Genomic DNA, 26717 nt, shown 5'->3' with positions numbered 1-26717 from the left:
TCCCACCTCTTCCCTCCCGGCGGCCCTACCTGGAGCACCTCCAGCCTCCACACATTCCCGTGGAGGGCGAACATGACGGCACCCACTCCGGGTCCAAGACCCTGAGCCACAATGTAGGACCTGGGTAGTTGGCGGTTGCGGTTGCGGTTGAGTTCATGGTGGTAATTAATGGCGGTGGTAGTGGGGTTGCATACATACATACATACATTTTCTAAAGCAGCTCTGAAAATACTAAGAAACGATAATTATTTTTTTGGTGTCCTATATGTTCGCCCGCCTTAAGAAACGAAAGACACTTCCCCTGAAGAATATTTGCAAATTTGGCAGGATTTTGTCAAAACAACTTTTTCTCCATAAAAGCAACATGATGTACCTTTATAAAGAAACGCCTATCAAGTATATACATACATATGCACACATACGCAGCTTTTGGGGAACTCCGGTTCTCTAAAGTGTCCATCCTCATCCTCATGACGCCACCGTTTCAGTCAACACTTAAACTCTTTCCATGGGCGCCATCACTCAACTTAAAACCTAGCACCAGAAGGCCAGTTCAGTATTGGCCTTCGCTAACGCACGTACACACACACGCGGCACTGCATTTTGATGTACGACGCAATGTTTCCTCCCGGCGCATTCGCGACAACGTAGCCGCATGTAAGCCAGCAAGGCCAGCAGCAGGGGCGGAACATCTGTGTGATCTGACACCCGTGCAGCTAAGCACCCAAGCATGCGGCGGTGATCGATCCCGCATTCCTGTTCGCAAACCCCTGTACGAGCACTGCCGTACATCCGTCGTACATGTGCAGCCAGGTGTACAGCTTGGAGCGATTGCCAGTGGGCACCGAATCAGCGAAAAGAGCATCTAGTACGGGGGCGTTGGCCTGCATGGACGAGATGGGAGGAAGGGGTAAAGGGGCAATAAGGGGTTGGGTGTCAGAAATGGACATCAATCCAAACATGGATCCAGATCCAGATCCGGGAGATCCGGGAGATCCGGTAGAGCAGGCAGCGGGCAGGGAACTGGGTGATGGTGAGGTTGCGGACGGTGCAGGGAGGGGAGGTTTGAGAACCAACATGCCTTTCTTGGGTTGGAACAATATGTTGTATTATTTTTATTGTATTATGCTGTTTATGCTGTATATTATGTTGTATTGGTATAGGGACATTATGTTGCGAAAAAACATTTTGATGGAAAGGAAATAATGGAAGTGGTTGCATGGAAATAAAAATACCAGTAATGTTTAATAAGAGACCTTGTTGGGCGTACTTGAGATGTACGTGTTGAAAAGGAGTCACCGCGTATAAAGTTGTGCCCTCTTTGAAAAAAAGACCGCCCAAGAGCGCTGTGTGTCCCGTGTGCATCGTACCGGACGGGCACCACCCGGCTATGCGCCCCGCGACCTGCCTTCGCGGCTTCAACGCGCCGCCGGCTGAGAAGAACTCATGTTTGGCCTATACCGTCCACATACCGATCACTACCGTCACACACACACACATACACACATACACATACGGGTAGGATGGTGCTTATAGGCGATCTGGCAGCCCTTGAGCCCTCGGCTCGTATTAGGGCGGTTTGCAGGTACGGGGAACGCGCCCCCACGACCATGTAACAACAACACACATACATACATACATACATACATACATACATACATACATACATACATAGGACGATAATAGCCCCTCGCGCACCCGCATCAATACCAATACAACCATATCCATGGGGGCCCACACGGCTTCCACCGACACCCCCCCACGTGTGTGTGTGCGCGTGGAGCTTGTACCTCGTAACATACCCCATCCCCCCCACCTGTGCGACACCCCACAACGCCAAGCCGCAGCAGAGCAGGCCGTACTTGTACGGCACATCGAGTACGAGCGCCGCGGAGGTGGTGGCAATGGCCGCGAAGGCCACGAGGCCCATGACTCGGAGGATGGAGTCGCGCCGATACGTGATCGCCAACCAGCCAGCTGCGTTGTGAAGGGGGAAAAGAGGGGAAAAAAGACGAAAACACCACAGACGAGTGAAGCTGATACCATACCTTACCCCGGATGGATAGACGGAGACTGCATCAGGAATAGACGGGCATCGGAGGCATCTGCAGGAAGTTACCGACCAACAGCAAAACTGGAAAGTAGTCATCGCAGCGACGTGGCCGGCTAGAAGATTGCGAATGACTACCTAGCGGCCAAAGGGGCCTACGAGAGCAGCCGCGTATGTGGATGTGTGTATGTGGGGGGTGGGGGGGGAGAGGAGGGGGTGATGGCGGAAGAACAACGCCGCCGAGTGCCTTTGGAGAGGAAAAGGGGGGCGGGGGGGAGAAGACGAACCACGAACAAGTGAAGCTGCTGCCAGGCAACAGTGTACCAATAGTATAACTTTTTAGGAAAAGGGGGCCGGGGGGAGAAGACGAACCACGAACAAGTGAAGCCGCTGCCAGGCAACAGTGTACCAATAGTATAACTTTTTAGGAAAAGGGGGGGGGGGGAGAAGACGAACCACGAACAAGTGAAGCCGCTGCCAGGCAACAGTGTACCAATAGTATAACTTTTTAGGAAAAGGGGGGCGGGGGGGAGAAGACGAACCACAAACGAGTGAAGCCGCTGCCAAGGTGTGTGGAAAGACGAACCAGATCAACGAGTGAAGCTGCTGCCAAGGGGGGAAAGAGTGTACAAGCAGGAAGCAGAACTGACCAGTAAGCGTTCCAAAAGGAGGGAGGGGGGAAAGTAAGCATGGCATGTGGGTCTTGGGGGATAAGGATGACGTGTGGGCCATAAGACCGGGAAGGGGGTGGGAGAAGACGTAGCCGGCATATGGCCAGTCACCACCTTGGCGCTTATCCTTACCTCGCGGAGGTCTGAGAAGGAGTAAAAAATATATTGGGACGTATCCAATTTCTGGTGGTGAAAATGGTGCACCTTGGCGAGAAGGGAATGGAAGGGTGACTGAATACTCTGAATACTCTCGTAATCCACCCGCAGTGGATCGGCAGCGGAGGAAGGGGGGCGGGAGAAAAGCGCGTGCATCGCAAAGGCCGTACAGGGAAACCGGTCGACGTGGCCAGCGTGACTTTTCGAAACGAGCGAAATTCACCATGAGTGTGGTGTGCGGTTGTTTGTGTGTGTGTGTGTGTGTTTTCGGTTTCGTGTCTCTGGGTTGGCGAGGCTGCGGGAATCGCAGGCAGGGGTTAAAGACATGGATAGATGCCTTCAACCTGCGGTCTGCCGCAACGTGTCGGCTTGTGGGCACGGCACATCTTGGTAATGCCGTAGTGTGGCGAGTTTGCATTGGCGATTGTCGTCAAGGAATTTCATCTAGAATTCCAATACGGGGAATAACGGGACGCATGCAGGATCCGCTGTCGCAGTCCAGCTGCTGCTTGGCCAGGTTAGGCTGCACACGCCTGCCGTCGTACTCTCAGTAGACCAACCTAGCAGTAGTACACCAACCTGGAATAGCCGCTGCTGCAAGGAAAGTGCCTTGGATTGCTTGGGCGTAACCAACTCTCTGCAAGCAGAGGCGTTGTAGGACCGGTTTCGGATGACGAGTTGTTGTGTCACGGAGACCGGAGAGCCGTGTGTCGCCCAAGGCTTCGAGCGTACCTCGTTTGCCCTGTCATCGTCACCTTCTAGTACATTGATGTACGTGCTCAGCACGCTGGAGGCCCAAATGCCGGTGGCGATTCCATCAGTGATTCTGACAGCAAAGGTAACTCGCACATTGTGGTTCACCATGTTATCATGCTAAGCTACTCAATGAAATGATGGAATTACGCATGACAGGCAAGCGGTAATTACTTGTCTGGGCGCTGACTTTCGTGCGTTCATAAAGCCCCAAAGCTGCATGGGCAATTAAATTAATCATAAAAATGGGCAAGTGAATGTATTCATTTTAATCTGCATTCGTTAGCGCAGTCGAGCTAAGAAACTGTCCCGGAATCTGAAAGCGGCATCTGACCAAGGGGTCGCTGTCTCAGATTACATCCAGTAAAGCCCAACACTACACCAAACGACTTCCGTATATGAATCTGTTTGGTCTTAGCACTTTTGCCAAAGGCTTCCGCTGGTGTTGACGCTCTCAGGGGAGCTGCCCTACGCGGCTTGACGGACACCAGTACTTCTTTTTTGCCAATAGCAATCAGCATGCAATAAGTCAAGAGTTCCATGCATCAATTGCACAACTGCACTGCATACGCAACTGGCCATAGGAGCCCGATTGGCCGACTTCACATCTATTTGGCTCTCAACCCCAATTACCCGCTGCCTGATACCCGCTCGTGTGAAATTCTTTGCAACTACCCAAGTCATCCTAGGCGTAAGGTTGCCGCGCATGCCATGTATTGTGCAGAAGTCTAGCTAACGGCAGTTCCGAACGTGCCAGTTCGGGACTTTGGCGATTTAGCATGCCACTGTACGGAATGGGATCCAGGACGTGACCTTTGAAGGTCAACTTATCACAGGGCCGCGCTCACGCGCAACCACGCATGACACTCCGTTAAGGCTAACCCAATTACTAGGCCAGTACTTGACCGGCTGAGGTTAGGGACAGCGAAAGCAATGGCGCACCAGCCGAACGGCTGGCTTGGGCAGCTTCCCCCTGACATAAAGGCTAAAGCATTTATCCGGCGAGATCTGTATGGCTCCTATTGCAATAACGTTATACCTCTTGCTTCTCAGCTGCGATTGGCAGTGCTCAGTATCACACTATTACCTATAAAACTGCTAGCATGTTTATTGTGTGTGTTGTCTTTCTATTTAGTAGTAGTTTTTGGGAACACGTTGTTCCGTGAACCTTTTAAGACCAAGTACATGGCATTCTGGGGCAAGTTCTGGACACGCGCTTTACTTTACTGCTTGGGCTTCTGGTCGATTAGTTGGGTGTATGTCAACCCTGACGGGTCATCAAGTCTCAAGCCCCCCAGTGGCCTGAAGGAACGGCGTTTTGGTGGCTACGTATCCAACCACTGCAGGTATTGGCTTTGCATGGTGCACCGTGTGAACATATGTATGCGATTATGAACAGAGCTTCCGCCCGCGGATCGGGGGTATGGGAATTAAGTCATGGGGGCTACAAAGGAAAGTGTGACCCGGTGCAAAGGTGTACACGATGCACCGCCTGGGACCCCTAAAGCGAAATATGTCTATCCCATACGTGTTCCACATCGGCCTTGTAGGTGCCCACAGGTTTGCATAACTCAGTCCCTTCTCCAGGCACGGCCATAACCTCTTCCCACCTTTGCCATCCATCCACGCCCCGCCCCTCTCCTAGTTGGATCGACATCGTGCTTTACATGTCACGCCTATTCCCTAGCTTTGTCGCGAAGAAGGAGGTCTCGACTCTGCCTCTCATCGGTCCAATCAGCAAAGCCATGCAATGCATGTTCGTTGACCGGGAGGCCCGATTGGCGGCCCTGGGAGACAAGGGCGAAGGCGGCGGTCAGGGCACTTCACAGGTATAGGGATCTGCATTATTATAACTACACGTTAATCGGGCTCTGGTGGGATTTTATAGTTCAGACATTAAATGCAATACATGCACCGCTAACGCTGGAATGATTAGAGGATTTGTCGCCGATGGTCGTCTAGTAATGGACAAGCGGCGCAGTGCAGTGGTTGTTTGGTGTCCACCTTCACTCGTGATCTGACGCCTATGCCCCAGATGGACTGCTTTGCGGGGAATGGCAATCTATGATATTTGCATGCGAGCGAGGCGTAGATTTTGATTCGTGAAGCTTCCTGAATGGTTGAAAGAGCTTTCACTGTCGCATTATACTACGCATTCCCCATTGCTTTGCTTGCAGCTTGTCCGGGACCGGATGCTTCGCAAGTTCAAGGACACGTCCACTGAACTGCCCATGCTACTGTTTCCGGAGGGCACCACGACCAATAACCTCTACGTCATGCCCTTTAAGCGCGGCGCATTCATCGCTGGTGTTCCTGTGCAGCCGCTGGTCCTCAAGTACGACACATCGGGCCGCTTCTCACCTACCTGGGATAGCATGCCTGGCCACTTTCACATTTTCTTGGTGCTGACGGAGTTATCCTTCCGCGTCACCTGCTATGTGCTGCCCCTATATGAGCCATCGGAGGCTGAGAAGGCTGATCCGGCGTTGTACGCAGACAATGTACGGCAGATGATGGTAAAGTACAGCAAGATCCCGGCCTGCGAGGACACATATGCCGACAAGCTGGCTTTTTTCAAGTACATCATGGACAGGATGCGGCAGGACGGCTTGCACGGCAGCCGGGCGCCGGAAACGTGCGGGGCAGCAGATGTTGCTGGCGAGGCGCCTTCAAAAGTGGAGGTGGAGGCGCGGGCAGCAGCGGACGGCATGCGACAGCGGAGATAGTTCGCGACAGCGGCGGTGGAGCGTGTCGATACGGTATTCTCGCAGGGTTTACGTTTTTCTCAGGAAATGGGGATTGATCAAGCTCAGCTATTGACATGGTGATGTTTAGGACGGACTGCGATTTTACCATGTATGTTTTGCGACACGATATTGCGATAAATTGGGCATTTGCACGGGCAACCTCTCCATTATCTATGTATGAGGACCCGCGTGATTAGGCATTCCGTACAGAAGACCGCGGTGCAACGCGCGTAAATGAGTGGGATAGGTAGCAATAGGCATATGTCTGCGAACTGGGTAACAGGCAAAGTTTTGACTGCCAGGCATCAAACCTCTTCTCTCTATGCACTGCATGCCTAGATAGCGATTCTTAAGGATTTCCCATTTTTCGTCAGTGGGATGAATGACGAACCCAATTCGGCAGTACAACAAGCGTGGCGACACAGATGTTCGCTGGAACTACTTCATAAGCTGCTGAATTCGTGTCCTTGTTTTTGAGTTCATTGATCGCTACCCCTTACACTGCAGCAGAGCTATGGCTGAACCTGGCGGCTGTATATCGCTGCTGCCGCGTGCTCAGATTTCTTGTGGGAATCGCCTCTATGGCTAGCTCGATCAAGGTGATATAATATTAGCGAAGGTTGTATCGCATTGTGGATTCTAATGAACTCGTCAGCTCGCAATCGTGTCGTACTGTGACTGTTCCAGGGTTGTTCTTGGGACACGAACTTAAGAAGTAAGCATTCACAAACTCCCTTTGTTCCATCCGTACTGTGCGAATTCTAGCTTGAGCGCTTGCGAAGGTAGTCATCTTTATCAACTTGCAAAGATCCTTTCCTTTGAAGCGGCAAGACTTTGAAGCAGATTCCTTGCATTTCGGCACTATCAGAATATGGACATCATGGATATGGCCCACCTCGCCTCACGGGAGCGGTCTCCGCGTGCTGTCGCGTCACCAATTTCCCCTAGCACGTCACACCAGGGTTCCGGCTTCTTTGGGTCGGCACCAACGTCAAGCTGGATGACTTCGATGGGGTGCAACGCCTCGGAGTGTCAGCGAGTTAGTGCCCCGGGAGAGGAGGACTTGCGGCGAAGTTCTTTTGAAGAGTCGTCCCCGTTGCTGCGCCGGACCTCTTTGGAACTTGGTTTGACCCGCTTCCAGCGATCATTCAAGCGCTACTCCGCCTTCGATTGAGCTTCCAAATTGCCAAGATTGGCATTTTGCTGACCGGTTGCTGACGCGGCCAAAGGCGGCAATCAGACAAGCGTTAAGGAGAGCCCTTCATGGCATGTAAGATTTAATTAAGCGCGTTCGATAAATGGCTTTGTTTTGCTGGCACTCGGAGTTTTCTTGTTCCGGATTTCTGGCAAATTCCTCAAATGCTCGAGGCATGTCCTGAATTGTGTGCGATCGGCACAGTGAAATGCTTTGTCTGTCGCATCTCAGGTGGTATGCGAACTGACATGCATTTTTACCGATCGTGTGTACCGATATCATGAAAGTGGTATATCATGAGAAACGTTGATGATTCGAATTCGCATTTTATTGTTGAGGCGATGTTGAGGCATTGTTGCTTGGTTGGCCGTTTATTGGTGGTTGATGTCTGTGCTGATAAGATGGTCTTTGTCCGGCATGTGCGGGAGGAACCGAATACTATCCTCTGGCTGAACTTTACATACTGAATTTGCGTACTAAATTATACTATCTTCTACATTTCTGTAAAACTAGAGAACAACATTTGACTCCTCGTCGCCTCTCTCATGGGAACCGATACAAAGCCGCAACAGGCGCAGAAAGCCCAAGATACACAGAAGCAGAATGGAAATGAAAAAGAGAAGACTGGCGGAGCTTCCACTCAAGGGCTTGCAAAGCGCAAACCGCAGGACAAGGACAACAAAGAGGTGGACTTGCCACGCTTGTTTCTGATAATACAGGTTATGTTGGCTTTGCTTGATAAGGTTTGCCTTCACACCATTGCAGAAGGCTAAGCGCCGGAGGTCTGAGAAGCCGGCCGTCCCGAAGGGGATCCACTTTCGGCTGCTCTGCCACGAGGGCCAAGCAGGCGCTGTTATCGGCAAGGTGTGATGTTGTAGGCTCAGATCGAGGTTAGATGGATGGGTTCCGTCATTGTGAAATGTCGTGTTGCACCTGTGAGCTGGTGACGAGCTGGAAGCGATTTGTTTTATAGCACCACATCTACCTGCGCCGTTCCACATACTATCTATTGCTTGGTTCCTTGCGCTGGCCTCACGCTTGCCGTGTCAGGGTGGAGACACGGTTCGAAACATCAGGAAAAATTCAGGCGCCGAGGTCTCAGTCCAACCTCCCATCCAGGGCCATCGCCTACGTGTCATAATTATCGATTCTTCGCCAGGGTGAGCTCAATCCTTAAAACTAGACGCACCAGATTGCGCGTGGCGTGGATTCACAAGTTCCGTAATGGCGTTTGTTGGAACGTCGCCTTCAGGAACCGTGCTGTACCATCGTATCCAGCAAAGGAGGCCTTGCTGACATGCGCTATGTTGACCGTCGAGGGGGATCAACCGCTAAATGCCCCGGACCCGTCCAAACTGGTGAGCCTGCGTGTTGCCAAACGCTAGCACGGCTGGTTTTGGCGTCGCCAGCGCCCTCTCGCGCACCATGTGCCTAACGACGTTTTGCCGATTTTCACAATTTTCCCACACGTAGTAGTGCACGTAATGCGGAACCGCCATTTGCCGGGTTGATTCTTATACTTTGTAAAAAAATCCAATGTCCATATGTTTCCCGCAGCTCAGTTTTTCAGTAGTTGCCGAGGTGTCCTGTACGCCTATGCCTCTCGAGTAACCTCTGCAGAGTAAGCTCATATGGTAATGCCGTACTTGTGGATTCAGGTTGATGTTCGTTTGCTCGTGCATTCGGCGCTCGCGGCGGGACTGTTGGGCCTGAAACACTCACACGGCAGCCTGGCGGCAGGTGATATATCAGCTCGGTGCGGAGCCAACGTGATCATACCGGGGGAAGCCGAGCGCCCTAAGCTGGCGGAGGCTGATGAGGAGTATCTGTTGGTGAGGATTTGACGCAAGCGATTTGTCAGGACGAGAACTGGATTTGTCATATGTTGCTGTCTTTTGACCGGCTATTAAACGCATGGTGGCTACGCGATTTCCACAGTGGGTTATTCCTTATTGATTTCCTGTCGGCATCTTTTACAACTTTCGTCAAAGATGCAAAAGGGCCATGCAAATGACCCATTCGCCATGGTGTATGGCATTTTTTAGCTCCATGTGATCTCAGCCGGGGGCACCCAGGGCATCTCTCGTTGCTTTGCCTGCTTGCGAATTGCGCCGCATAACAACAATGGCTGTTGGGAGATCTTGCCCATCGCACCTGAGACTTTTGTGCCTGACGACCAACAAACATTTTGCCGCACCTCTTGTGAAGGTGTCCTTTGGATTGAGCTGGCACCCGCTATCAGTTCGCCAACAGCGCGGGACCCCTTTGTATTTGAGATATGCATCTTTTGTTTCTCCGGCAATAGCCAGCACCACCCAGCCGCCAGCACTAGCTGTCGTTCATTGTTGCTCTCACAACGCACATGCGATTCGCGAGGAGCATGGTGCTGTCGGCTGCTTCTTTTTTCTGCGGCGCGTTTTCCAGCGGCCCTTCCGGTTCGCTGTCCAACGCACCCGTTTTACCAGCTGTCTCCACAAATACTCCTCTTGCCATTTCTTTTTGTGCTCCATGGCGATGGGATGCGCCTTGCCAAGGCCACTGAAACGTTTCCACATAATGCGGGAGCCCAGTTTGCCCAACGCTTTCCAACAGCTACATCCTTCCTTCTCGCCGGACTTTAAATGCCCAATGCGCTTCCTTGCCTTTCTTCCTCCGCCTGTTGTTCTGCGTTTGTGGCTGGGTACCGGGCAACCCGTCTTTTTTGCGTGTCTCTCTGGATTCCATCGCAGCTTCGCGGGCCCTGGCCAGCCGTGTATGCGGCTTTGGGCATGGTTGCGGATGAAGTCCGACGGCAGTTCTTTGAGCTGCGGGATCCTCATGTAGAGCCGACGCTTGGTCCGGCCCCCGCTGCGTTTGGCTTTGCTGGGCCGCCGCCCATGGGCATGGTGCCAGGGCCATTTGACCCCCTTGAAGCTATGCAGCTGGGCATTGGGCTTGGCATGGAAATGGCAGCAGCGGCTGCGGCGGGGGTGGCGGGCCCTGCCCCGCACATGGGCGGGCCGGTTCACGGGAATGGCCCTATGGCGGGGGGAGGCGGCGGTGGACATGTGACTCCAAATGGCGGCAGCCTGCATATTGCAGGCCTTGTGCCTGAGTTTCGCAGTTCCGCAGAGGCGTCTACGCCAATCGCTGTGACATACAAGCTGGTCGTGCCCGAGAGCAAGGCCGGCAGGTTCATCGGCAAGGGCGGCGAGGTACGTGGTTGTGTTGATAGATAGAGATTGCCTTGTGGAGGGTAATGGAAAATGTGGGCGCATATTTGGTTGGGCTTTCGTGGTGTTGCTGTTTTGAGCTTCGGCTTTAATTATTCCGAAGACTGGCTGCTGACATTGGTGCTAACGTTTGAGCTTGTTAGAGCGTGGCCCAGTGCTTTCATGGGTTTGTTGGTCTGTAAACACTTGATGTTTACAGACCCCATGGCTGATTTCTTGCGTTTGTTAGATTGCCGTCTCATACGATTCAATGCTGGCTGGGGTGACAACTCTGCGACGCAGAACCTGCGGGATATGCGGCTGGCCCTGGGATTGAGTACACTTAAGGTGCACCCGGCGGTCAAAGACACGTCTGTCCGCGTGCTGGAGGTGTCTTCCACCGAGCCCGCTGCATCAAACCGGTGTGCCGCGGCGGACGCGCTGCTTTACTACGTGGAAAGGTGGGTTGAATTATTATGGCTGTTGCTTGTTGATTTGCGGCTCTGAAATTAACTGGCGATGCGGTCTTGGCGATGAGGAACGGGGCAGTCTTTTGTTTTTCTCAACTTTTCTGGCTGCTGTGCAAGGAGGGGAGGGGACCCCGTGCGCATTCGTTTGCGATCTGTGCAGGGGCATGGACGACGACAAGCAGCATTGCACGCTTTCCTTTAAAGAAGCGTCGCGAAGAAACATGGCCCTGGGCCCTGCCCCTCATGCAATAACGATGCGGTTTGGATGATGAGTTGGTCACCATGCGGCTTACATAATTTGCACTGGTCGACAACATTACACGGAGACGCTATGTACAGACTCCCCTCATTCACCACGGGGTGCTTTATTTGCCTGTATGATCATACAGGTTGGGCCAGAATACGCCTCAGGGTGCAGGGGGAAACCGAGGGCGCATCACGATTAAGATGCTATTGCAACAACAACACTGCGGGCCTGTCGTGGGGCCTCGCGCAGCAGTCATTCGGCAGGTGGGTGTGGCAGAGATTGCGTTTTTAGGTGCCAATGTCATTTTTCCGGCGGATGGGGACCTCTGCAGGCCTGCGTTTCCGGGACAATAATTACATATTATTCGTTTTAGGAGTTCATGCGTGTTGTCACTTGGCATCATTTTCATCTTATACCAGTCTAGCATATCCAATTTCTCTATGCTTTATTATTCTCCTATCCTTGATTGGAGGGGAGGGGACAATACGGGGCAGATGTGCTCCTTAGAATCATCCCAGCGTGTGCGATGCGCTGCATGGCACTAGCGGCCAGTATCACTGTGGCACGGTTTTGCAGACGCGGCACCCTGGGATGCGGCTACCTGGTGTCCATGCGCCTTTACTGCCCCCATTGTTTGGTGGCACGGCATAAATGCAGAGGTAGCTGTGACGCAACACTTCGTACATCATTGCAATATGAAGGCGTGTGTTCTGCATGCCAACAGTACGTTAACACTAGTACCGGGCTGATGATCTCGCATGTCGCCTGCGCACTCTGGCCGACTGTTGCCGGTACCGCTGGTCGCCGCTGCAGATCAGCGCCCTGACCAAGGCTAGCTGTGTGGTGCACAAGAAGGGTGATGTCCCGCCATATGGCGCTCCAGACGACCAGGAGTTGGAGGCGGAAGGTGACGCACAGCACGTGTTTGAGGTAGGTACGGCGCTGGCGGGGAGGCAGGGCAGCAGAGGTGGAGGGAGGATGGGCGGACCGCTCGGCAGGGCTCCTTGGGAACCCTGGGCGGTACATCATTTTTTCCATGAGCACTAACTACGCCCGAAGTTATTATTCGAGTAAAATTCTCTACAAGCTCTACCAATCAGTGCTGATGAAGGCTAAGAGCACTTGTGGAGCGTAGACGCATGGAGCCCTTATTGTTTCTCGTTTTAGGGGACCTATTGTTATGGATCTCCCTTACGGCTGGGCTCAGCTTTTCCCCCTGATATCTTACGCATAGCCGCATACGATAACGATTTTAGGGGTTTTCATGGTACGTATGTTGGTCGCTGTCATGCACTGTGGCAGCAACCTTCTGTGCGGCACTGACGCCGGTCCACTTATGGTCTGCTCGCTCCAGGCTATCCGCATCGTGGCGGCCATCGTCCGTGGTTGCGAGCTACGGCGCCAGGGCCAAATAGCCGTGCGCGAGACCTTGGGCACTCCGGAGTTCGATATTGTTCGTGGCAACATACCTCCCCACGCTGCGCCGCACACAGCGATGGGTCCCATGGTTTCTGCCACGCGGGCTGGGCCCGGTATGGAGCCGGAGGACAGCTGGGTCTCGCCGGATGCTCCCGTTGGCCACGGTGGACCGCCGGGCGGCCCACCCGGACCTTCGATGCAGCCACAGCACCAGCAGCAGATGCAAATGCAGCACCAGCAAGGCCAGATGCCGCAGCACTATCATCCTCACCAGGAGCACCCACATGAGGAGCGGTATACACAGCAGGCGCCGGTCCATCCTCAGCCCCCCATGCAGGGGCCTCTCGGGCCCATGGACCAGCAGCAGCAACAACAACAACAGCAGGTGCAGCTACCGCCTCATCTGCAGAAGCAGAAGCAGCGATTGGATGCAAGCTCGCCCTTGGATAAGGGCCAGGGTGTGGCAGGCGGATCGGTGGTAGCTGGGTTGCCCCCCCTGGGCCCCAACGACGTGCGTTTGACCATTTTCGTGGCGGCTGCGCTCCTCAATGCGCCTGAGGGCATAAACGGCACCAACGTCCAGCAAGTCCAAGCGGTGCGGCCTGGGGACCAGGGGCAGGAGGGCCGCGACGCTAACCTTAATCTGCAGATCAACTCACACGGGATTGGGATAGCATGGAACTTAAGACTTAAAAAGATCGAGGAACCGAAGCGAAGCTTGGAGGAATTATGAACATGAAGATCGCTTCCTGCATAGCGCAAAACAAGAGTCCACAGCCGCGACGGGCAGTGGTCTGCCCATCCGCATCCGGTGGATGCTGCCAACATATGCTGTGTGCAGCCATTAACGCGTAGTGCGGTTGGAACACCGGCAACCGAGCGCTGCACCTCCAGCTGACAAAATGTTGCCGCGCTTCACGTGCTTGTTTTGTGTTTGTAGGTCACGAACACCGTGGTTACTCTGCGCCAGCCTGTGGCTAGCGGGGACTACGAGCTGGACATCACAGGAAACTTTGCACAGGTGGGTAAAAGGGCGTCTGGGGACTGCAGCAATTTAACCGCTGCCGGATGCAAGTGGAGTAGCTACGGCTTTGCTGATGCCTCGTACAGTTCTGCAACACATGGACGGTTTGGTACCTTGTATGTATGTGCCCCCGCGTTTTTCCACACGTGAGCGACCTGCTCGTTGGTTGAGGTTAGTTCTGGGTGACAGAGGTCTCCGTGGGCGCTTTGCCTGTCACGATGAGATGAACACTGCTTTGCGCCTGTTTGTTTGTTGCCCTGGCGTGGGCGCTTACCAGCGGACTGATCCATAGCTGGGGTAGCAAATCTTCCGTCCCGAGGGTATGGCGGGATGGCAGAAAGCGAAACGTGGGTTTTCAAAAGATGCCATGAGACGCGTTAATGTTATTTGCCCTTCCCTAACTCCCTAACACAGGTTATGCAGGCGCACACGCTGCTATCAAACATCATGACCATTGGTGCAATTTTGCAGCAAAAGCCCCAACTGGCTCCGCAGCAAGTGCCGCCTCCGGCGGCGGCAGCGACTGCTCCCAGCGGCGCTGGTCAGCCGGGCGCCGCCGCTGCGTCGACGCCGGTGACAACCGCCAGTGGGGCGCAGCACCAGGTGGTGGTGCAGCCGAATCAGGGGGTCGTGATTGTGTCACAGCCGCCACCGCAGCAACAGCAACAGCCGCCTGCTGTCCAGTCTCCTCCTCACACTCAACCGATTGCTGCTGCGCAACAGCAGCAGCAACAGGCGCTGGCACCACAGCATCCGCCTTCGGCGGCACAGACACAGCCTGTACCGCAAGCCGTGCAGACTGGCCCTTCCCAGGGTGCGGCTGTTTATCCTGGTGCTAATCCGAACGTGCCCTCGCAGCAACAGCAGCAGCAGGCACTGCCCGCGCAACAGGTGCTCCCCCAGCAGCAGGCGCCACCACAACAGCACGCGCAGCAGCAGCAGCATGAACAGCAGCAGCAAGTGCAGCAGCAGCAACAGATGGAGCAACCTGGAAAAGGCGTTCCGTCGGCGCACCCGCAATCGCAGCAACAGCAGAACCAGCAGCAGCGATCCCAGCAGTATCCCCAGGACGCCGCCGCCCCTCCGCGTCAGACGCAGAACCAGCAACAACCCTACGCAGGTCAGCAACAGCCATTTCCGGCGCAGCAGACAGCTCAGTCACAGCAGCCGCAGCAGCCTCCGCCCCTGATGGCTAACACGGGGCGGGCAGCGGTACCCTACCAGCAGCAGATACCACAACAGCAGCAAACACAGCAGCAGCAGACGCAGCAGCAGCAGCAACAGCCGGTTGGACAAACTGCAGGCTACCCACAGGCGGCTGCGCTGCCGGTTGCAGGGCAACCGCAGCAGCAATACATGCCGCAGCAACAAAATCAGGCGCAACAGCCGTCGTACAGTCAGTCGTACGCACAGCAGCCACAGGTTCAGCAGCAATCCAGTTACTCGCAGACAGCCACAGCAGCGCAGCAAGAGCAAGCCCATGGCACCAACCCGTACTCCGTTTACGGCGCTTCCGGGTATAACAGCTCAGGTTCCGCTGCGCCGGCAGCGGCAGCAGCAGCCGGCTCTGCACAGCCTAGCGGTCAAGCGCCGGCAACAAGTTCGTACGGCGGGCAGTACAGCCAGGCTGCGGCGGCGCTGACCTCTTCGTCGCCTGCTGGTGCCACGCCGGCAGGCCCTGGCCCCGTTGGTACGGCAACGGCTTCGTATGCTCAGCAGCCGCAGTACGCAGGTTACGGCACGGCTGGCTACCACGTTGCACCGCAGCCGAGCCATCCTTACTATCAGCAGCCACAGCAGCAGCAGCAGCCTGGTGCGCCATCAGTACACGACCAGTACTACATGCACATGCAACAACAGTACGCTGCGTACCAGGCGGCTGCGGCAGCTGCCACGGCAGCCGCGACCTACACGCCTGCTGCGTATGGGTATGGGTATGGGCCCGCGCCGACGGCCGCGCCGCAGTAATGGTCCTGCTTTTGTAGCCTAGCTGTTCAGCTAGTTGTTCACTAGCTAGCTTGACGTCCTGTCCTGCGCACTGAGTTTAAGGTGGTGGCGCAGTGACGCAGTTGTTGGACCCTGCTACAATCCAGTTTTTAGATGGTACTGTAGCTCAGCTTAGCAGCATCGGTTTCTTTGTCAGTCTGCTGCTGACAAGCGACCGACTACGCCGCAGGGCCCACAAAATGGAATCATGTTATGTCTGTCAGTTGTGCTTCTGTCTTAGCAATTTGCTCCTCCCTTCGCGGCTTTGGGTTAACAATGATTTAAATCCAACTGCCGTTCACTATCCTCGCCGTGGGCATGGATAACAAACTTGGCTGTTGTTGGCCTAGTCCTTAAAGGCGTCACAGCCTTCTCGCCTGCTGAGCTTTATGCCGTGATGCAGCGGCTCAATAACAGTATCCGTCCCCGAAATGTTGTTTACCTGTTATTCCTTACACAACATCTACTGTCAGTACTGGACATCTTATGCCGCTCGCTTCTCTTTGTGGTTGCGAAGCGGTGTAAACCACCGCCAAGGCGTGGTGCATCCGTCTCCGCAAGCAGTAGCGGTTCGTGTACCGACGCCTCTACCCAGTGGTTATTGAATGCCTGACGCAACTAACAATGGCCCGCCGGGGCTTTCCGTAATAGGGGCCGCACGCTTGCGGTCTGCTGATCTACCTGTTGCTGCCTCCTCCAGCAGCGGGAGCTCCAAGGCTAGCCGCTCAACTTCTCAACTCCACATTTAGATGCAAAGTCCAGAGCCTTGCTGGGCTGGAGAGAGTTCTAATTGGGTTCAATGTTTGCTTTGGGTTGTTGAGACTGAACCATGGGATAGCGCCCATGCTCAGATTGCTTTGTCGGGGTGTCCCTTATGTGCCAGAGTGTCTCAGCGGGGATCTCGATTTCAGGTGTTGAGGCGCACACCGCATGGCATGAAGATTTCGTTGCATCTTTTTGCTGCCTTCGCATTTTAGTTTCTACGAGCCTCGTGCGCTCGTTCACACCGGCCACCTCGCTTGTGCTCTTGAGTGCTAGCCATGGCAAGCGGTGAGCCAGCGTGGGCGACAGGGCACTGCTGTCCTCTGCGCAGCCATCCACTTGACGGGCGTGCGAAATGCCGACACCAACTCCAGAGTCTTCATATGAATTCTAATCTCACCCACGCGTTGTTACCAGGATAAGTTGATCTATCTCGATGGCTGTCGCTGTCACCTGCCTGCATGCGAAATGACCAACTCTTGGACAAAGGGCTGGTCCGCGGCCTGGGGTGTCGATGGCGGGACATGGCGTCTGTGTGCTGCTAAGCATTTCAATCAGAAGCCCCTTCGTGTTGCAATGGTGCGAATGTTTACGGGCGTGTGGGGGGCCAAGTCGTTACTGTAGAATTCTGTTAGGACTGGCAATGGTCTGCTTAGGATGCATGCGCGCACTTCGATAAGATCTTTCCCAGCTGAGCTCTGACGGCCCAGGACATTATCCCTCTTGGAAGGAACGTGTGCCTTGTTTAGGGTGTCGCGGATGGCTTGGAGCTGCTCTTTGTCCATAGTCGCACTTTTTGGATGGCGTGGGCAGGAGAGCTGCGCTCTGGTGGAAGCCCCTAAGTTCTGTTGCGCAAACGTGTTCATGATCATGATATGCCCCTGTACAATGATGTGTATCGGTCCTAGCGGCCAGTCATAAGAGTGTGGCAGGAGCGTCCTCGTCCTTGTGGTAGCGGTAGATGTTCTCATCCAAATATGATAGCTTATTTCACTGCCATCTCGTTGCGAGGTAATACGCGCCCTTACTCTTCAGGAAGCGCACCCCGTATGCTTGCTAAGTCGCCTTTCTTAAACCAACTGTACTTGCAGCACCAGTGCTTCGTGGCCTTTTAGCCACATAGCTAGCACGCCGGGCAGGTCTGCTTACCAAACTGTTGGCTGCGGCCATCACGCCGTGCCCTGCCCGGCAGTGTCCAAGCGCACGCTTGCGTTGCGCTATGATGCTGTTCAGGGCATGTGCGCAGGTCCCGGTAACGTGGCCGCTTGCATTTGTTTTTAGGTGTTATGGGCAGCATGCTGGCAAGTGTAAACAGGGCAGGATTTAGGTTTTAAGAGGGCAATTTTGCAGATCGGCAAGTTGACGATATTTGCCGATAATGAAATCTTAAACTCTAAAACCATAACCAGCCAGGCCAATCCGAGTATCAGGCTAGGGTGCCCATGCCAGGGTTCTAGGTGATCCGGCCATGAAGGTGGCCAACTCTTCGCGAGGAGCATCATGTGGGATGATCAGGGTACCAATGACCCGAGGGAAGCTCGATACTTCAATTGTAAGCTGAACCAACACAGCGGTTTCAATGGTTACCCGCGCAGGCGGCGTTGCATGACCCCCCTGTCCCCAGGGCGCAGGTCTGGTCCTATGGAACCTCGCTTTGCTTTGGTGAATTCCAACGCCTCCAAAGAGTGCTGCGCACCCATCCCCTTGCTTTGCAGCAGTGCATGCCATTCCTGCTCGACTTCCTGCCACCACATTTGGTTAGCCAACAGACTGGAGATCGACATGAAGCTTCTTTACGGTTGCGCATGCCGCCCTTTCCTTGCGCAGCCAGCGGTCTGGCAAGGACACTTGCTACGCCTGATTTTTATCGCCCACTGTTGAAGTTTCCACTGTTTGAAACTCCCAAAGCTTGAGCCATACAGGCGATACAAGAATCTTAGCGTGGGATAGTCGCCTTTGTTTGTCATACACCGTGTGATGAGCACGGGCAGGAAAAACCGCTCCAAGCAGGATGCTAAGCAAGCAACAATCTCTACTCGTCTGGGAATCGGGGATTATACCTGCTGAAGTCTTGCGTTTTGCACGGCTACCTAAAGGTTGAGCGACATTAGATCAGATCAGGCGCTGCAAAGCTTGAGCCATACAGGCGATACAAGAATCTTAGCGTGGGATAGTCGCCTTTGTTTGTCATACACCGTGTGATGAGCACGGGCAGGAAAAACCGCTCCAAGCAGGATGCTAAGCAAGCAACAATCTCTACTCGTCTGGGAATCGGGGATTATACCTGCTGAAGTCTTGCGTTTTGCACGGCTACCTAAAGGTTGAGCGACATTAGATCAGATCAGGCGCTGCAAAGTGATGAATATATTATCGGGTTTGGGAGCAGTTCAGCCAACGTACGGGTATGTCACTTAAATTTCCTAATTGCTTGGGAGACTTATATTTGGGCATGCAAGAAGGGTATCCGGCGGCTTATGGGCACGGTCGGTGTAGGGTAGATTGAACCACAAGCAACATTACATTGGAGGTGGTGTCCCCTTCGTCAAGTCATATAACGAGCACTTGGGAGAGTTCCATGTCGTTGCCATCCCCGATGTACGCATGCTCAAGCAGCTCTGAAAGGAACACCAGTGAACACCGACCTGCAGTGCTTCGGCCTTAATATTCAAAATGCGTTGGACTGGGGCCAAGGTGTCTTTGCATACCAGGTAATTATAATTGTATTACTCCTGTGCTCATGAGTTACGGCCTCGACGCAAATTAAGTGTATGTACAGCTCCTGGGGATTGGCGTAACTTTGCGCTGACGCGCTATTATGCACTTTGAGCTTGATTCATGCTACTCGGGCTCAACCGGAATTTAACTGGGAGGTCCTGAGGGCTCCAGCCTGTGACCCGTTTTCCGTCCGCGTGAACTACTCTCCTTTTGTGTGAAGCTGGGATGGGGTCTGGTAGTGACAGGGGTCCATATTATGTTATGGTGACGTTTGAGGGGCGCAGCATGCGCACCATTATGACTGAGGCGCCACCCTGGCAGGGGCCTCGGAAATCTGCGAGGCTGGGGCGCTTTGCCCTGAAGTGAACGAGGGAGGATGATGATGGCCTCCCGCGTACCCGCATCAATACTCAATATAACGTCCATGGCCCCCCCGGCTTTTATGGACACACCCACACTTGCGTGCGGAACTTGTAACCTTGAACTATTATAAATCCTGCACCTACCCCTGGACGGCTATGAACATGAGCTGAGCTCGTGATACGTGTTGGCAGGTTTACTGGCGGCCTTTCCTGCCATGCATAACCGCCTGCTCATGCCAGGAGTCTTAATACTGTATGTGCGGATGACCTGTTTTCCCACCTACTGATATGTCGAGGTACATGAGCTTCGAGAGGATCATTCCTCGACAGAGTCCCGGCCGATTCGTGTGAGTTTTTATCCAGCAGGAACACCTCGCTTGTGCCTGTGCCTGCAGTCCTGCAATCCCGTTGACCTGTGTAGCTAATGCCGTCCGATCCATTGGCATTGCTGGCACCGCCCCGGCCCGGCATCGCTCCTCATTTCCTTGACATTTCCAAATTTTTAAGGCCCCTACAAGCTACATGCTGCACTGGTCATGAATAACACGGATCATCGCGCTGGCGTGCACGCATTGGAGACTTCAGGTGACATTGAAATGTGTGCAATTAGTGGTACCGGAGCTATACATGTGCCTGGATGCAGCGGGAAATGATGATGTCATGGGATGGTCATTGCTGCAGATAGCATTAACCGCATGACAACCGAGCCCATTGGTATTTGCTTTGAGCAACACTTCTGATTGCCGTATCGCTCTTGATGTAGCTGGCTTTTTGTAACAAGTAATGGCTTCAAATGGTTGATCCGCCTGCATATAATCGCACCACACGATGGGTTTTCCTCGGGACAGCAGCCGATTGGACATGGGCATAGTGCCCCTGGCCCTGGCATAGTAGGCAGAAATTGGCTATAAACGTCGTCTTCCCGTTGCTCCGAATGTGTGAAGAGTGCCTCAATCGCGTGCACGGTCCACTCCCCGTCGCATCGGCTGCTGCGAACGCTTTCGTCAGCAGATGAACGGACGTGCGCATAACCTACGGGCGAGTGCCCCAGTATGCCCCTCAGCAGGCGCTGCTCGTGTGATAACGTAACATGGAAAGGATGATTGACAGCATAGCATGCTACAGTACGGCGTGGCTTATCGCGCTATGCTACCGCAAGACCCGCCGCTGCAGGACGCGAGGAGTAAAGTTGTTTGCCCCATGCTCCGGGGTTTCAATCTTTGACTTTCTTGTCCACAAATCCAAGCGATGGTGAGGGCAAGGAGAAATTCGGAGGCTTCGTTGTCACTAAAGCTGCTCTGACGTGAAGCGGGAACGCATACAGCGCCGGGCGATTTGCTAAAATTTCAGAACTGTTCGCGGGTGCGAACCATGGAGGCTTTCTCGTCAGGATTGCGCAGGTAGATTTCATGTGACGCCTGAGAACCTTGCAGGGCAAGCCGGGCGACGTTACGTCCTCTACGAAAGGGCTAACGGAGCCCATGTGCTCAGTAAGATTGCCATACGTTGCTGATTCACTACGGCGTGCAAACCATTACATTACTGAGTTATGAGGTTCGTACCTTGTACTGACGCGTCCAGACTTCACAGCGAACCGAGTTACGAGATGTACGCCATGTGCAACCAGATTCGCAATGTATGGCAGCAAATGTCGAAACCGTTTCATACGACTTAATCACCTCACAAGCTCACTTGCTTAACTCTGCATCCCGGGTAGTCGACAAGTGTAAGGTTTCCTACATGCAGACGACATCTTAATGGATCCTTAAATTCATATGAAACTAGGAATGCTGGGGACAAAACGTTTGACACAAACTCGCTGAGTGGAGCGTCCTCGTGACGCCCTTGCAATGTCTGAAGATGAAGACGGAATTCTCGGAAAGGCACGCCGGCTATTTTCATGTCTGTCGGGTTTCAGCGACGATGATGGAGGAGAGCAGCGGCTTGGGGCGCATGGCAATGGAACTTTGCCCAAGGCTCCGGGACAGCCAGCAGGACTGCCGCGACCAAATAGTTCTGCTGGAGTTCCTCAGGCTGGAGCCCAGGCATCCACCTTGCGCCACAACCCCATCGACGTTTGCCTGACCATGCCTGAGGCAGTCTCGGTTCTTCAAGGCAATCCCAGCCAGCGCACCTTTGAAGCCTTATGGTGTGGAGTTCCGGTGCACCTTCACGTTCTGACTTTTGTAAAGAGGCCTAACCCTGTTGCGCAGCTCCCTGGCCCCGCATCTCCGCATGCTACGGTCGCCGCCGCGCTGGACGCACCGCCTCCCGCCCAGGCGAACATGCTTGCACAGCCAGACATGATAGCTGTTGCAACAGAAGTTGAGGCGGCTTTGGTTCAGCTCATCGCCGAGCCCACTCCACAGGTGCGTTTATGTGAGCAGCATAACCATACCACGTAACCTGCGCGCTAACGCGTACGACGCATAACGTATCCACTCCATGCGTAGCGGTAATATGTTAGGTTTGCTTAGAAGGCGGATAACGCTGCTGAGTGTGTTAAGCTATCCTGCTTATGCACTGTAACAGTGCCGTTTACTCCAGGCGCCTCGCATTTCCGCACTGAGGTCATCGCATATCCGCGGTCCACCGGTGCAGTCCTTCTCCGCGCACTGCAGCACACCTGCTCCCGGCACTCGCTCGCTGTCAACGAAAGATCACCACACCGCAAATGCGCGGCTTGATCTTGACGGCACGAGTGTTTGTGCCCCACGAGTGTTTGAACACAGCAAACGGTACACAGCCTTTTGGCCTTCCTCAGCGGTCCGTGCGCATCGATCGTTTTGGTACTTCGCTGCTATCCAGGTCAAACCTATCATGCCAACATCACGGACTACCCGGACCCGCACGGGCCAACTGCACCTTCGTCGTGGTGATGTTCCCCCGGTCCCTTCCTAACTTGCTTTTCCCTCTCCAACCTCTCCATCACAGCACATACACACACACAGCAGACACACAGGTACACACGCACACACATATAGAAACACCTCGGAGTTTAGAGAACCAGCAGTACACTTCCCCAGGCCCTGCTCCCGGTATGTTTCTGGCCCGGGCTCCGGTATTCCCTCCACTTACCCGCCCCCCCCCCCCCGCCTCAACGGACTCCTGTCATCCTCTACCCCGTCCAGGTGCTTCCTGTGCTTGCATGTGCCAAGGTTACCTGCCGCGCTCACATCGGCAGTCCCGGGGATGAGCACGTTACGCAGCGCATTATCGCGGAGGTGCACATCGTCACCCCGCGGCTACCGGGCCTGGTGCCCCTGACGCAGTGGCTGCAAGAGCGCTGGCCGCAGTGCGAGCTCACCGCCAACGGCGAGGAGGCGGAGGGCGCGGCCGCAGCTGCGGCGCCGAATGCAGCGGGCCCAGCAGGGGCCGGCGGCGGTGCCACCATCGGAGGCGGCGGCGCGGGAGCGGCGGTGTCACCTTCGGGGGTACAGGCACAGCAGTCCAACACGCCAAACCCACAAAACCATCGGCTCTCCTCCGCAACGGCGGCAACTGGCCCAGGAGTGCAGCCTGTAGGGCCCGGGCCCGTTACTTTAGGGAGGCTGGCTGGGGGGCCTGCGGCGGCGGCAGCGGGTAATACCATCGTTTCAGCCGCCGACGGCCGGTCGCCTAAGCAGGCTAGCTCCGCTGCGGCCAGCGGCGCTTTCTCGCCGACTCGTAGTCAGGACCCGGGCCAGTCAGGGCCAGGGCCGGGGGCTCCGGTTTCTCGCCTAGGCGTCAGCCAGCCCATCGCGGAGGGTGTCGCGCCTCGTGACTATGGCCGGGCTATGAGTGGGGAGCAGCAAAGAGGACAGCAACAGCTTGCCACCACCGCGGCTGTGGCAGTAGTTGCGGCTGCTGCGCCGCGCGCGTCGGAGAGCAATACAGAGGACCAGAGCGACGGCCGGTTCGCATCCGCATGCATCCCATGTCTGGGAGGGTGCTTTGCGCCACTGGTGATGGGGGCGCCGCCACCAGCGGCGACGCCGTCGAACAGGCCAGGAGACCATCCTGGCTTGCAGGCGGAACCGGGGAGAGCGCTACCCAGGGGAACCCCTGCACCGCGCGGCGCAGCGACGGGAAGGCCAGCCACGGAGCCGGCGGCATCAGGGGCCATGGCGTCGGCAGCGCCGGCGGCGCAGACGGGCACCGGCGATGTGGGCGCTGGAACACGCCGGCTGGCCGGCCCCAACGCGACGCAGACTTTGGCCCCAGGTCGGCAGCGGCTTCCACTGCCGCCGCCGCCGCCTCAGCGACCACAGCTGCCTCTGCGTGAAGCGCTCGAGGTGCTCATTTGCTTGGCGGAGGCGCTCCGGAACCTGCACCGCCGTGGACTGACCCACGGCTCCTTGACACCGAAGACAATCCAGCTGCAGCTCGAGGAAGCCGAGGCGGCGGTAGCTGCGGCGGCTGCAGCGGCGGCCAGCACTGCAGCTGACCCCGCGGGGGTGCGGCGGTCCGAGGGCCCGCCTCCGCCTGGGAGCTGTCTGTCCACGCAGCCCTTGTCCTCCACGCAGGCACTGTTATCGTCGCCAAGTCCGCGAGGTCTCCAGCAAGCGAGCGCCATGCAGCACGCCGGTGGCCCGGGTCCGGGTGGTGGTGTCGTTCCACCCGTTGCGACATCGCTCGACTTGCCTTCGCTCATGATGGACACGGCTCCAGGTGCTCCGGGTACGACGGACTTACCAGAGAGTTGCTCGCCGCTGGTGACGATGGCAGCCGCCGACGCCACCGCCTTGGTGCCGGGCTCACGTGTGGCGGCGCCTGGGGAGGATACCGCTGGAGTGGTTGGGTGTATGTCGCCAAGCGTGTCTGTGTCCACCGCGGTAGCAGCCGCCGCCGTGGTCCAAGGCGGCCAGGCGCCATCAGAGGAACCGCCAGTCGGCGCCGCGAGTGACGGCCTGACGGCGCCGCTGCCGGTAGCAGTCGCGGCAGCAGTGGCAGCGGGACAGGAACGGCTAGCAGTACCAGGTGCAGCACCAACGGCAACCACGTCATTGCCCGCCGTTGCGGCAGTAGGCCTAACGGGCCCTAAACTCAACGACGCCGCCACTGTCGGCGGTACGAGGGCCGCCACGGGCGGCGGGGGGTTGGGCCTCAACGGCGCCGCCGCCGATAGCCCGTTCCGCCAACCCGCACCACCCACAGCGCCAGCGCCGTCGCATCTGCGGGTGAAGTCCTCACAGCCCGTCCGCCGCCGCGTGCCCGGCATCCGCGCGATGCTGCCGCTACCGGCTGTTGGTCCCGCGGTGTTGCAGCTGCAGACGTGGGGCCGCGCCCGGCCCATAAGCCTAGCTCGCGATCACATGTTGTGGTGCGCTCCGGAGCTGCTGAATGGTGGCGGGGTGGGGTGGGGTCCGCCGCTGCTGGCTCGCCGCAGCGGCAACGGCAGCGGCAGCCTGGGCCTGGGCCCGCTGGACCAGAGCCTGGGCTGCCGTGGCGGCAATCGGCTGCGTGGCGGCAACCACCACCTCCACGGCGGCAGCCGCCATTTCGGTGACGGCAGCTACGGGGGAAGCATGGGCGGCAACAGCCGGAGGTTCCGCTGCCCCGCGTCCATGATGATGGGTCAGGTGAGGATGTACCGCTGTGTGGACGATAATGTAGATGGCGGGATGGGGGGATGGAGGAATGGCGGGATGGAGGAATGGCGGGATGGGATGGGCTGATGGTCGCGTGGACGGGAGTGACGATGATTGGGTTTGGGGATGGAAACATGAGGAGCCTTGAAGGGGCCCTCGGAGCACTCAAGGTGTGGTCGAAAAGGACGGGATTGCGACGGGATCTCTAGGTCAGTGCGGTGGGGTGGAGAGAGGTGGGGAGACAAGGGGTTTGGGGTTGTGAAGCGGTGCCGCGTTGGACTGGGAATGACTCTACAGCCCAACTTTCCTTTTTGCCACTTCACACACCACTCTGTGTTGAGCCGCGCGGCAAGTGACGTGACGTGACGTGATGTCCGCGGTCCCCCCAACCACCCTCCCACCTTCCCGCTGGCTTCCCCCGCTTTGCAGGACACCGCGGGCGCGGCATCTCCTAATGCGCACGGCATCACTCCCTCCTGCGATGGTGGGTGGATGCCTGGCTAGCTGGGTGTGGCTGCTTGGGGTGCGACGACGTGTTGCGAGATTGAGTGGTTGGGACAGGGGACCGCTGACTGGCATCTGAGACCCCTGACTAGGATTGGCCCGCTGACAAGGACTGGCTCTGCGGCCTTGCTGGGCCCCCTCTTGAGGGCCCCAAGGAGGGGAGAGGAGTCAGAGGACGGTTGGGGAGGTTGGAGATGCGCGGCCCCTAGGACTCTCCGCCAATCCCATGGGGGCATGCAACGCAGTTAACGAACCATCTCCTGGCAAAATGATTCGCGCGCAGCCGTGCTCTCACTCACAGCAAGGCGCAGATGAGTCGCTTAGTTGCTCTGGGCGTTTGGGTAGCTTAGGGAGACTTAGGGTTGCGTTTTTGTGCACCTGCACCTGCACCGGAGGTTTTATTGAATGCGTCGCAATCGCGTTGCTTGCCCGTTCTCCTCTCTCTCGCCCCCCCCGACAGCTTTTCACTCGTTCGTGGTTCGTCTTTCCCCCCCTCACCCTCACCCTCACCCTCACCCGCACTGTCGCTGCGATGGCTACTACCCTAAGTCGCTACTACTGGTCGGTAGCTGCTTACAATTTCCTGATGCAGTATCCGTCTATTTGTCGTATTCGCATCACTCGTCCGTGGTTCGAATTTAGCCCTCAACCCCCTCTCCATTCCCCTCAACCCCTCTACACCCCCCTGCAGTGTACTCGTTGGGCATGTTGATGTGGTACCTGGTGTCAGGGCAGCCTCCGTTCGAGCATCTGGCCACGCAAGACGTAAGAACGTGTGGGTGTGTGAGTGGGTGTGTGTGAGTGGGTGTGTGTGAGTGAGTGTGTGTGAGTGGGTGTGTGTGAGTGGGTGGGTGGGTGTGAGTGGGTGGGTGTGGGTGTGTGTGAGTGGGGGTGG

The 26717-nt window shown here is 55.9% G+C and overlaps 5 protein-coding genes across 5 annotated transcripts in view; 3 read left to right on the top strand and 2 right to left on the bottom strand.

Annotated features, from left to right (window-relative positions):
- The window catches only part of VOLCADRAFT_91942 (uncharacterized protein), a gene marked incomplete at both ends in the record, with an annotated part of 13902 nt that extends 10161 nt beyond the window's left edge, over positions 1 to 3741 (bottom strand). The window contains 6 exons of the mRNA XM_002951309.1: positions 30 to 120; positions 802 to 884; positions 1817 to 1977; positions 2854 to 2925; positions 3457 to 3514; positions 3610 to 3741. Of these exons, the coding sequence (XP_002951355.1) occupies positions 30 to 120; positions 802 to 884; positions 1817 to 1977; positions 2854 to 2925; positions 3457 to 3514; positions 3610 to 3741 (597 nt within the window). The remainder of the gene's footprint in view (positions 1 to 29; positions 121 to 801; positions 885 to 1816; positions 1978 to 2853; positions 2926 to 3456; positions 3515 to 3609) is intronic.
- An 822-nt stretch (positions 3742 to 4563) lies between these two features.
- On the top strand, positions 4564 to 6356 carry VOLCADRAFT_91941 (uncharacterized protein; the record flags this gene model as incomplete). Its single annotated transcript, XM_002951399.1, has 3 exons — positions 4564 to 4976; positions 5276 to 5459; positions 5808 to 6356. 3 exons carry the CDS (start codon positions 4564 to 4566, stop codon positions 6354 to 6356), a joined length of 1146 nt encoding a protein of 381 aa, XP_002951445.1.
- Positions 6357 to 8117: 1761 nt separating this feature from the next.
- On the top strand, positions 8118 to 15891 carry VOLCADRAFT_105091 (uncharacterized protein; the record flags this gene model as incomplete). Its single annotated transcript, XM_002951398.1, has 12 exons — positions 8118 to 8258; positions 8338 to 8436; positions 8623 to 8732; positions 8825 to 8930; positions 9231 to 9404; positions 10302 to 10766; positions 11067 to 11224; positions 11623 to 11743; positions 12294 to 12410; positions 12835 to 13494; positions 13840 to 13920; positions 14338 to 15891. The coding sequence occupies 12 exons, from the start codon at positions 8118 to 8120 to the stop codon at positions 15889 to 15891; spliced, it is 3786 nt and encodes a 1261-aa protein (XP_002951444.1).
- A 1334-nt stretch (positions 15892 to 17225) lies between these two features.
- VOLCADRAFT_91939 (uncharacterized protein) lies at positions 17226 to 18455 on the bottom strand (the record flags this gene model as incomplete). Its single annotated transcript, XM_002951308.1, has 2 exons — positions 17226 to 17575; positions 18368 to 18455. 2 exons carry the CDS (start codon positions 18453 to 18455, stop codon positions 17226 to 17228), a joined length of 438 nt encoding a protein of 145 aa, XP_002951354.1.
- A 3143-nt stretch (positions 18456 to 21598) lies between these two features.
- VOLCADRAFT_105090 (uncharacterized protein) overlaps positions 21599 to 26717 on the top strand; it is a gene marked incomplete at its 5' end in the record, with an annotated part of 9265 nt that continues 4146 nt past the window's right edge. Inside the window, 7 exons of the mRNA XM_002951397.1 lie at positions 21599 to 21910; positions 22028 to 22117; positions 22350 to 22514; positions 22880 to 24797; positions 24885 to 25309; positions 25748 to 25802; positions 26514 to 26605. Coding sequence (XP_002951443.1) covers positions 21599 to 21910; positions 22028 to 22117; positions 22350 to 22514; positions 22880 to 24797; positions 24885 to 25309; positions 25748 to 25802; positions 26514 to 26605 — 3057 coding nt within the window. The remainder of the gene's footprint in view (positions 21911 to 22027; positions 22118 to 22349; positions 22515 to 22879; positions 24798 to 24884; positions 25310 to 25747; positions 25803 to 26513; positions 26606 to 26717) is intronic.

Source organism: Volvox carteri, assembly GCF_000143455.1.
Source record: "Volvox carteri f. nagariensis unplaced genomic scaffold VOLCAscaffold_23, whole genome shotgun sequence".
Taxonomy (NCBI): Eukaryota; Viridiplantae; Chlorophyta; class Chlorophyceae; order Chlamydomonadales; family Volvocaceae; genus Volvox; species Volvox carteri.
Note: the sequence above shows the minus strand (reverse complement) of the source record. Positions and strands in the feature narration are given on the sequence as shown.